The 12391-nt window shown below is 36.9% G+C and overlaps 1 protein-coding gene across 1 annotated transcript in view; it reads right to left on the reverse strand.

Moving 5' to 3' along the window:
• LOC150087339 (uncharacterized) overlaps positions 1-12391 on the reverse strand; it is a 353008-nt gene that overhangs the window by 288004 nt on the left and 52613 nt on the right. Inside the window, exon 4 of the mRNA XM_090372447.1 lies at positions 9735-9902. Within this exon, the coding sequence (XP_090228573.1) occupies positions 9735-9902 (168 nt within the window). The remainder of the gene's footprint in view (positions 1-9734; positions 9903-12391) is intronic.

Consider the following 12391-nt stretch of genomic DNA (forward strand, 5'->3'; position numbering starts at 1 on the left):
TTTTTACTGACAAAAGACCCTTCATGCTGAGAAAAGGCTGTGCAAGTGAGACTGAGCCATATAAAATTAGCGATTTCATAATTACTGATGATCTTTTATTAGAAAAACCTTTGAGCATAAAGACAAGTAAGGCTCCCAGAGTTGATGGCATATATCCTGTAGCTTTGAGGGAGACCACTAGGGAGTGTACTGAACCACTGAGGTTAATTATGAGGGCATCTTTGGACTTGTGGGATTTTCCTTTGGATTGGGAAGTGTCCACATATCGCCAATACATAATACATAAAGGCAGTTCTAAGAATGAAGCTGGCAACTACAGACCAGTTAGTCTTATTTCAGTGGTAGGAAAAATCTTAGAGGCAGTGATTAAGAGGGCAATCCAGGAACATTTAGATAGATATGGCACACTTAAAGACACACAACATGGTTTTGTTAAGGGAAAATCATGTTTAACTAACTTAGTAAGCTATTATGACACAGTTACTCATGACCTGGATAAACTATGTTGAAATGCTGTCCTGGCTGTAGGACAGAATTTCAACATAGTTTATTTGGATTTTAGGAAAGCATTTGATTAGTCCCACATGAGAGGTTAATATATAAGCTTTGAACAGGTTGGGATTACTGGTATGATTCTAAGATGGATTGCTGGGTAGCTGCAGGGCAGAAGGCAGAGGGTCGTGATTAATGGATATTCTTCAGATAGGTATAAAGGAGGAGTGGCAGATCCCTCAAGGATCAGTTCTTTGACCACAGCTGGTACTCGTTTTCATAAATGACATAGACAAAGGGATAGAAGGAGTGAGTTCAAAATTTGCAGACAACATAAAATTAGTAGTTGTTAATGATCATTATCAAGCAGCACAACTTCAGGATAATTGATCAGGCTTTGGGACTGGTAAGAAAAGTGGCAGTTAAGTTTAAATGCAGCAAAATGCAAGGTCTTACATTTGGGGAAGAGCAACCGCAAAATAAATTATACACTTGGAGATGAGTTAAAAATGGTAGAGGAAGAAAGGGATCTGGGAGTTTAGATAAGGACAGATATGAAATTTTCTGAACAGTGTAAATAGGCAGCCAGGAAAGCCCGTGGGTCCTATCAATGATTTATCGAACGTTATCCTGTAAAGACAGGGAGGTCATAATCCCACTGTAAGATCACATTTGTAATACTGTGTTCAAGTATAGAGACTTCATCTGAAAAAAAAGACATTGAGCTTCTTGAAAGGGTTCAAATATGGACAACTAGCATTGTGAGTTTGGCAAGAGGAAGAGCATATGAGGAAAGACTCCGAATGTGTGTGCTACAGAGCTTGGCAACCAGTCACCTCAGAGGTTTATAAGGGTCTGAGAGGGGTTAGTAAAATGTAGGCTGAATTTTCACTGTTATACAGAATTCCATAACTCGCGGGCATGAATTAAAATTAAAAAGGAAGAGGTTTAGACTAGATTGTAGGAAGTTTTCTTTCAGTCAGCGAGTCATTGATTGCTGGAACAGGTTGCCTTCACAGCTAGTTCAGGCTGGCAGTTTGAATAAATTCAAAGGTCAACTGGATATTTCACTATACGAGGAGAGAAGCAAATAATTTGTATTTTTCTTATATCTTTTTTGTTTGCCAGTGCAGCAAAAGCTTGTGGTTTCCTTGCACTATATGGAGAATACTATTATTAAAACACAATGCCACTCTACCAGGCCATAAGAAAGATAGACAAGCAGCACAGCCCACTCAACCAAAGCAGGGAGACCCTTTTAACCCTAACAGAAGAAATGATGATAGAAAGATGGACAAAGAAGACACTACAATGACCTCATAGATAAAATGGCTTCTAATGCGTGACTCACAAGCTGACACTCTTTCAAGACTGAAGGATTCATTCTTGCCATCCAAGTCAAATTAATCAACACCAGGAACTATAAAAATACGCTGCTGAGGAACCCCAACACATCTCAGGGTGATCACTCAGATGAAGTACACTTGTAGACACAATCTCATCGCCAGGACAATACATCAGAAGCTAGCAAGGAAATACCAGTTGATCAAAGAAAGGATACCATATTACAAGTACAAACCCCAGGCTGTACTAGAAACCCCAACCCACAAGCTGTACTGGGACTATGCCATAACAACAGGCAAGACAATCCCACACACCAAACCCCTTGTTGACAAGAAGGTAAAGGCTACTTATCTGATCAACATAGCTGTGCCCAACACCAGCAACCTCCAAAAAAACCTATGCGGGAAGTACGCAGACCTAAGACACGAGGTCAAAGAGATGTGGTATATGGAACAAGTAATGACCATCCCGATTACCTTGCCAACACGGTGCCAAATACTCTGCATAAGAGACTAGCAGAAACAGTCCTCTCAGACAATACCTACAAAGAACTCCAGAAAGTCGCAATCCTGAACACCTGTAGAATAGAGTTGCTCAATCAACAGTAATATCTGGACATAACAACCAACCTTTGCATGTGGTACCAGTACCCATCACAGTGTGGGATCCCCGCATCCATCAGGGAAAAATAATAACATAAGAATAATAAAATTCTTCCTACTTCTAAATTCTGTAAGCTTGACTGGAAAAATGGACAAGGTTACCAAAATTAGCCTTTTATCATCTGAGAGTAAAAACTGCTTTCCATAACAGCTGGAGGAATCATCTGTATTCCTTAAAACACACTTTTTTTTTTTTTTTTTTTTTTTTTTGCAAACTCTCTCTCATAATTGAAGACTGCTTGCTATCAAGAAATAATCTAATTTATAAAGTTATGAATTACTTCTCCAAACACATTTATAAAGACATTATGAATCATCTGTTTGTATTGAACACTTAAACTGAAAAGGCAACTATAAGGTATCTTTATTTACCGTATTTCCCCATGTATAAGACGCACCTTAATTTTGGGGCCCGAAATTTGAAAAAAAATGTATTACATAAAGTTATTGAACTCAAGTTTTATTCATCATAAAATTCACACAACTCCTCCTAACTTGAATTCAGCACTGTACGAAAATCTTTTCTGAACAGAACGTGGCAAAACATAACCTAATATACCGGTAACAAGTGTGAAATAATGAGTGCAAAGCGCGAAAAAATGGGAAATGCAAGTAAAAAAAATCTACAACCACTGTATAAGACGCACCCAGTTTTTTGACCCCAAATTTTTCGAAAAAAGGTGCGTCTTATACATGGGGAAATATGGTAATTCATAGCACTTGCCAATTCTGGCAGGAATAGTTGTTGCTTTCAATTTCAAAACTCCATAAACATTCCATGTCATTTTACTCACTAGGTGCAAGCAGATTATGTAAAAATCAAATGAACATTTGCAGTCATTCAACACATGTTGTTAAACGTGTTAATGAGCAAGAGAGCAAAATGTAGTCAATTAAAATCTAAATGATCTATGCATTTTAAGTTGACTAGCAAAGTAAAGAGCATTATAATAACTAAATGTATTATTATTATTATTATTATTATTAATAGCCATATGGTGCAAGGAAGCCTGAGGCTTATACTGCACCAGCCAAAAAAAATTAATTTACCCTAGGACCCAGAGAGAGAGAGAGAGAGAGAGAGAGAGAGAGAGAAGGAAATCACCAAGAAAGAGAAGAATGATGATATCCAGCTCAGGACCCCGGGTGTGCCAAGCCCATACTCACCAGATGTGAGCCCCTGGGGCAAAATATGAATGAGGTAGGAGGAAAGCTTTAAAAACATAACATCAGAAGGTAACAATGATAAAAAAAAAAGTAGTTCAATGGATGGAAAATTAAAAAAAAGGTTCCTCGGTGTTTTTCTTTTCTATTCTTCTATGTCAGTAAAGGATTCTTTTCAATTTCCTTTCTAAAAATTGTGATGACGGAAAAAATATCCTCAGTTGGAATAAGTTCTTATTAGTCCTCAGTCCTCAGAATAATCAGCTCAGAGGGGATTAGGCAGGCAAAGGCAGACTACGAAAAATCCTTGGCAAAGGATGCAAAGAAAAACAGAAAAGAGTTCTTTACATATTTAAACTCAAGAAGGAAAGGGATGAATCAGATTGGTCCACTGGATATTGATGGTTCAACAGTTGAGGATCCTGCTCAGGTGGCTAACAATTTAAACGAGTATTTTGCATCTACATTCACGCATGAGGAGTTATTCAGGAAGGAGAATGATATAGGTAAAGTAAACATTGGCAGTGAGCTGGATGATTTGGTAATAACTGAGAGGAAAGTGGAGGAGAGATTGTTGAGGATAAACATAAAAAAGGCACCTGGAGTGGATGGGATCTATCCAGTTATATTAAAGGAGGCAGCAAAGGAAGTAAGCAAGCCCCTAGCCATAATTATGAGAGCTTCTTTGGACTCAGGGGAGGTACCCATAGACTGGAGATGTGCAAATGTAACCCCAATTCACAAAGGAGGATCAAAGGCTGACACAAGTAATTATAGACCTGTTAGTTTAACTTCTGTTCCAGGTATATTAATGGAGGCACTGGTTAAAGAAGCATTGCAGGATCATCTAGACAAGAATTCAGTTATAGCTCAGACGCAGCATGGTTTTGTTAAGGGCAGGTCTTGCCTGACCAATTTGATTGGATACTATGATGTAGTCACAAAAGAACCGGATGCAGGGAATAACTTTGATATTATATATTTGGATCTTAGAAAGGCACATGGAAGACTGCTGCACATGGAAGACTGCTGCACAAATTGGAGCAGTGTGGCATTGGAGGCAAATTGCTGCTATGGATAAGGGGATGGTTGAGTGGCAGAAGACAGAGAGTGGTAATCAATGGACACTGCTCAACGTGGACTAATGTTATTAGTGGAGTTCCTCAGGGTTCAGTGTTGGGTCCGTTGTTGTTTTCGGTGTTTATGAATGATATTGATGATGGGATATCAAGTTTAATGTCCAAGTTTGCAGATGATACAAAGGTTGGCAGGGTTGTTAAGGACACTACTGACGCTATGCTGCTGCAACAGGATCTGGAAAGGTTGAACAGATGGGCTGAGAGGTGGCAAATGAAGTTTAACATTGACAAATGTAAAGTACTACATATGGGAAACAGTAACCCCAGAGCAACGTATCAACTCTGCGGTACTACACTGACAGTGGTGGAGAATGAAAAGGACCTGGGGATAATTGTGCAGGCAGATATGAAGTTCTCTGAGCAGTGCAGACGAGCTGCAAGAGTAGCTCATGGTGTCTTGTCAATGATAAAGAGGAATTTTTCTAGCAGGGATAAGGAGGTGATTATTCCCTTGTATAAGGCAATGGTTAGGCCACATCTTGAGTACTGTATACAGTACTCAAGATGTGGCCTAACTGTATACATCTGTATACATCTTGAGTACTGTATACAGGTCTGGAGGCCTCATTTCAGGAAGGATGTGGAGCTGCTGGAACGGGTACAGAGAAGGGCAACAAGATTGGTGAATGGAACAAAGGGTTGCTCTTACGAAGAAAGGCTTAAGTTTTGCAAATTACAGAGTCTGGAGACTAGGCACCGGAGAGGTGATCTGATAGAGGTGTATAAGGCTTTGAATGGTTTGAGCATGCTCAATGCCAATGGGATTCTTCATCTTGCTCAGAATAATCAGCTCAGAGGGCATAAATTCAAATTGAGGAAGGACGGATGTCGGATAGATGTGCGGAAATTTGCCTTTGGCCAGCGGGTGGTTGGTTGGTGGAACCGACTTCCATCACTTGTTGTTGAAGTTGATAGCCTAAACAAATTTAAAGCTCAACTGGACAGGTATTTCAAACGAACGGAGGGGTGAAATGAGAGTGGTGTGTGTTTTTTTTTTTTTTTTTGGGCTGATGCTGAATAAGCTTGCTTTCTTGCATCATATGCCTCTACTAATGCTAATGCTAATGCTAATAAGCAATTCTCAAAAAACAGGAAGAAAATAGGAGATTCCTTGGAATAAAGCAGGAGATTTTTAAAGTCCATACTGTACTAGAAATTAAATTTCACTGGCAAAAGATACAGTTTAAAGTACAGCCATAAGATTATTTACGCATTACAGCATGATTTTAAATATAAGCTTATCTAACATTTTCCTGTCTGTGGATTTCTATTTGCATATTCGGTTAGACAATTGATTTTGATTACTTCAAGAAAGATACTGTTGCAAATTTTTCCCTCTTAAGAAATGCTAAGTCAATGTTTCATTCTTAATAACGACACTGTTGTCTAAACTTTGCTGTCATGGCTGAGACTAATAAGTTCTTATTAGTCTCAGTTATAACAAGCACTTCTTTAAAAAAAAAAAAAAAAAAACAGGAGATTCCTTGGAAAGAGCAGGGGATTTTTAAAGTCCACACTGCACTAGAAACTAAATTTCACTGGCAAAAGACACAGTTTAAAGTACAGCTATAGGATTATTTGTGCATTTGTATATGCTTTTAAATATTAGCTTATCTAAGATTTTTCTGTCTGTGAATTCCTGTTTGCATATTCTATTAGACATCAAGTGATTTTGATTACTTTAAGAAAGATACTGCTGCAAACTTTTTCCTATTAAGAAATACTGAGTCAAAGTTTTGTTCTTAATAATGGCCCCATTGTCTAGACTTAGAAGTCTAGACAACAGAGCCATTATTAAGAACAAAATGTCACAAGCATTTCCAAAGTTGCACAAGAAAGAGATCTAAACTCTGATTTTGTTTTTCCTGACCTAGCTGAATATTCTCTCACACTTAGCACTGCTATGAAGAACTGTTAAAATGCTAAGCATGACTTGGTATAATTTATTATATTTCAAGCTTCCTTGTGCATTTATCAGTTCCCCAATCAAGAACCACTGTACATCAATTCTTTCTGCATTCATAATAGCATTTGGGAGGTGCACACACTGAAAACGATAGAACTGATGCTACAAAACATCTATTGCTTCATTTATTTCTTTATCTTTAATGACACTAAAAAAGTAATGGGAACTTGTCCATAAAAAATTTCAAAAATGATTCACTAAAATCTGGTGAAATTTGTACTACCCGCACTTATAAGACCATTTTTCAATGGGAACTTTTGTACCATGTAGTCACAGGCAGCCATAAAGTACTTCTTTAATGAGCAAAAGAACAGAATCTTCTCGTCTTGCTTTAGATTCTCCGTGACGTTGGCAATATAAATACCTGTGACTATGTAAGAATCATCTTTCAAATTTATCAATTGCCAAAGTGGAAATGGAATAAGTTAAAACTGTTGGTAAAATAAATTTGCAAGTAACATCCTTCAATGTAACTAGGTGTAATGACCTCAGTATATGGATATGAGGTATGGTGCATTAAAAAACTATGTCCAGATTTTCAAACAGCATAACATTTAAAATAAACAAACAAATGGCATTATTTAAGCCAAAGAAGCATGAATGAGAATAACATGCTAAAATTATCAGATTGCTTGGCCTGTTCAGGATTGCTTTTAACCAGAAGTTTAATTCACTTATTTTCTTGAATTCATCAATTTGTCTTCTAGGTGTAATGACCTCAAAATGGTGTTTTGGATTATGAATTAGATTTAGATATGAATCAGTGCCACTCACTAGTGATTGCTTGCTGTACTTTTCAAATTGGCAACTCTGAAAAGTGTGCTCATATTGTTTTCCTCGCCAATTCTAATCTCTCCTTTAAAGCCTTGTCAAAGGATTGCCACTGTTCTACCAATCTATTTACACATTTAACCATATAGAGCCAACATGTACACAAACATACTTCAATTTTTTTTTAATTTCGGCATCCACTGAAATTGCCAAAATCTTTCTTTTTAGCACTTGTTTCTAGAGAGTTGTAAAATTTCCACCAATTATTCATCCACTTTCACAGGGTGATGTGCAGATCCCTTTTCAGCATACAAATTAACAGTTTTAGTACTCCAATTTTTAGGTCTACCATAACAGGCACATTATCAATATTAAGTGTCAAACAGTATTTTGAAGGAATCCTGCATGTTTAAGTTGTACAGAAGAAGCTGTCCAATGTTGCACCTTGAAAAGTCAATGAGAGAAATGCCACTCTCAATTTGAGATGTTTTAATTACAAAAGGTCACTACTACTGTGTAATATAGCTTCAAATCATTATGATTACTGATGTTTGTAGCATTCAAAAGTGGCTCAATTTTCAGAGCCATCATTACCTCTTCTTTCCCTATCCAGGCAATTTCACTAACAATAGATGTTTCTGTTCTTCAACAACCTTTTTTTTTTTTTTTTTTTTTTTTTTTTTTTTGCTATTTTGCTATCAGGAAACATTTCTGAATAATGTGCCTGTAAATGATCAGCACAACTCACATGAAGATAATGTTCTAGGACAAAATATGCAAATAAACTTTCAGCAAGTATGACATCAGCATCACCATGAAGTGCAATATCTATTTTGCATTTCTTTCTATTCATTGTTATGTTTATTTGTTTGAACATGCCTCATGACATCATGTTTCCGACCAGTTAAAATTAAAAAATCCCAATCTACATTTTGCATGTGTCTTCTGAAATTTTGCATTATATTTCTTTGGAATCTTACTGAAAGACATTCTAATTAGCTCTACACAAGCACAATGAAATTATTACACAGAACATTATTATGCATTTCTATTTTGGAATGGAGAATACCACAGCACACACCTGATAGCCAACATGTTAATGAAAATAAGGAGAAATTCGTAAAATTTTAATGTAGTTTTATTTATTTGTTTTTTAAAGAAAAAGAAGGAAAATGTTTAGCTTTTGAGAAAAGGTAGAGAAATTATTTGTCATCAACTATATTACAACAATGAGACAGAAAATGATAATGATGAGTAAAAAAGACAGATTCTTCATCGTAAATCCAGAGCTATTAGCATTGGGATTTGATGTTAAAGTTGAACTAAGTATTCCCTTCAGATGTTACAATTTCTTAATTAAAATTTTGCCTAATCAATTGTTTGTTTGTTTTTTTTTCTCAATGAGAAAGTTGTATCTTATCTTTGTTCTAGTCTAAAAATGCCATCAATATACTTCTGAAATGAATGTAAAATCAACTTTATTTGAAACAAAATTAAAAACAAATACAATTTAGTGTGAAGAGACAAGACAACTGCACTCGTAGCCAGCCATTCACATGTGTTGCAGAGCAAATATCTCAACAGTTTTGTTCTTTCTTCAAATCAAATTAGATTCCATTCATTTCAGAAATGCAGCAATGGCTTTTATAGATTAAACTGAAGATGGAGAACAACTTTCCCACAAGGAAAAATGCAAAATTAGGCAAAATTTTAATTTGGAAATTATAAAATCTGAAAGGTTATACTTAGTTCAATTCCAATATCAACTTCAAAATTTTCAATCGAAATATGATAGAAAAGATCCAGATGACAAATAGCCTATACCAAAACATAATCTAGATAGACCACAGTGCATTTTAATTGAAATACCCTATATAAAGGATTGGTTCAACAGATAAACACCTTGGACTGTGATTTTTATTGTTTCCTTTTCACTGCTTTATTGTTATTCAGGACATTTTTTTTTTTTTTATTCATTACACCATTTGTTATTTATGAAAATGAATTGTTTAATAGATAAATAATAAATAAACACCTTATTTTTGTTATCACTTTGTATTTATATAAACACCAAATATCTTGAAATTTGAGTTTTTATCTGACAATGCACTACTCTTTCATTTCACTTTTCTTTTTCTTAACTTTCTTATATAACTTTTTTTAAAAATTATAATAAGTAACAAGAAATATCTTAACCTGTGCCCGAGGAGTCACTCTGGCTTCTGCTGAATGAACTGACCTGGCTTACATCATCTGCATTTTGATAGGACTTAGTTTCAGAGCTCTGTTTACTTTCAGAATCTGAATCTATGTTACTTTTATTTTCACATAATTCCACATTTAATTGTTCTGTTTTATCAAATCCTGAAAAATAAAAACATCTATAAGAACAAACTAAATGAAAACACAACAACAAACAATCCAAATTTTCTTTCATTGCAGAATTTTTTTGTCTAGAAATATTTCAGTGACAACGTAACTGTAGAATTTTTATCAATTAACAAATATAATGTTCTAACAGAATGTTAGAACATTATATTTTATTTGTGGGCATAGTACAATCTTAGATAATAAACCATATGAAAACTGCTATAATATAATATCATTAACATTCAGAAGAAAGCCTTCAAAGTACAAACAGATGCCAAACTCAAATACTAATGAGATCCCAATTAATATGAATTATTTACTGCAAAAACTTGTTTCTTTTAAACAAATATATAAAAATATCTATATAACAGATGCATCACAAAGAAGTTATTTCCTGAAATATGGAAACAAAACAAATAAAAAAAAAAAAAAAAAAACAGGAGTAGCTTATAGACCCATATGACTTGATCATTATTTTATTTTATTTTATTTTTTTATGTAAACCCCAAACACGAGAGGTGTTAGAACCTATAGTACTTAGTACAGTGCTTGGGTTGGAGGTTGAGAAGACGAAAGAAGATATTTGTTGACACTGGACTTGAACTTCTGTAAACGTTAATTTTCAGGAAATACGTATGAAGGAAGGTTGTTTCAGGAAACGGCAGTTGAATGAATAAACGAGGAAGATGAAAATTTGGTTCTGTGAGTTTGAAGTTGGACAGTAAATGGATGTTGGCTGGTGGCGGCACGTGTTCGGACTGTTTTGAAAGAGAGAGCAGGAATTATAGAAACTAATTCAGAAGAACAGTGCCCATGGAAGTATCTGTAGAAGAGGCATACAGCAGAAACAGTACATCTGTGAGACAGCGAGTGCAGAAACTCTGTGAGACAGCAAGTGCAGAGCAGAGAGACTCTGTTAGAGATGAGTCATTAATTAACCTAACTGCCCTCTTCTGAATGGAATCAAGAAACCTGAGAGAGGTTTTGGGGGCACCACCCCAGATGTGGGAACAATATTCCATGGCAGGGTGGATTTGCGATTTATACAGAGTGAGCAGCTGTTTTGAAGAAAAGTAACACCGAGAGCAAAAGAGAAAACCAAGTTTTTTAGATGCAGAAGAAGCAATATTTGTAATGTGCTTGTGCCAAGAGAGATTAGAAGTCAGGATAATCCCCAAAAGAGATATATCATTTTGCCTAGAAATCGGAGTGTCACTAAAGATAACCATAGGAGCAGAAGAATCCTTTTTGCGAGATAGTAGTAGTAGCAGTGGCATTTGATGCAAGAAAGCAAGTGTATGAGTTTATGCAGCATCAGCAAAAAAAAAAAAAAAAAAAAAATCACACCATTCCCTCCAAATGCCTGTCCAGTTCCTCCTTAAATTTATTCAACCTATCAACTTCCACAACGACAGATGGAAGTTTGTTGCAGCAATTAACCACCCGCTGGCTAAAGGCAAATTTCCGCACATCTAATCTACATCTGTCTTTTCTTAATTTGAATTTATGCCCCCTTAGGTTCGTAATCTGAACAAGTGGAAGGATCCCATCAGAATTCAGTGTGCTCAACACATTCATGGGCTTATACACCTCAATCAGATCACCGTGCAGGTGCCTAGTCTCCAGCCACTGCAATTTGCAGAACTTAAGCCTCTCTTGGTAAGAGGATCCCTTCATTCCCCTCACCAATCTTGTTGCCCTTCTCTGTACACGCTCAAGTAAATCTACATCCTTCCTAAGATGAGGCCTCCAGAGACCTGTACGCAGTACTCAAGACGTGGCCTGACCATTGCGTTATACAGAGGGATAATCACCTCCTTTTCCCTGCTAGCAAAATTCCTCTATATCATTGACAAAACCCCATGACCTGCCCTGGCAGCCTGTCTGCACTGCTCAGAAAACTTCATATCTGACTGCACAATTACTCCCAGGTCTTTTTCATTTTCTACCACCTTAAGTGTAGTACCACACAGTTGGTACGTTTCTATGGGGTTACTTCTACCCATATGCAGTACTTTGCATTTGTCAAGCCCCTCGACGTGGGCACCTGTACGTGGTGAGGGGACCTCCCAGTGACGCTGCTGGACTTCCAGACCAGCATCACTGGGATCTAATGCCCATACCTTGGTTCCAGGGTTACATCTTTGGAATCCGGCGTGTGCAGCCGTGCGCCGCGACCCATGGAATGCGGAAAGGGGGATCCTGGTGGTTGAGGGGCCCAGCCTTAATACACCACTTTGGCCCCTGCTTCGACAAGACGGGAGGTCCCGGAACGGCCCGACTGGGATCAATCGGCGGGTGGTTTTTTACTGATAGGGTCAACTGTGTTCCAATAAGTCTCCCTCCCTATGGTCCTGGGACGGGATAAAGACTTATTGGTAACGTGGGTATGGTGTTCTAAGTGAACTCGGTGTCCCATTCGTGTACACAGTACCTGCTAGTTCACGAGTGGGCGTCCCCTCATAGGGCTCTGTGGTGGGTGA

The sequence above is a fragment of the Mastigoproctus giganteus genome, chromosome 4 (genome assembly GCF_048544385.1).
Source record: "Mastigoproctus giganteus isolate SK-2022 chromosome 4, ASM4854438v1, whole genome shotgun sequence".
NCBI classification, from domain to species: Eukaryota; Metazoa; Arthropoda; class Arachnida; order Uropygi; family Thelyphonidae; genus Mastigoproctus; species Mastigoproctus giganteus.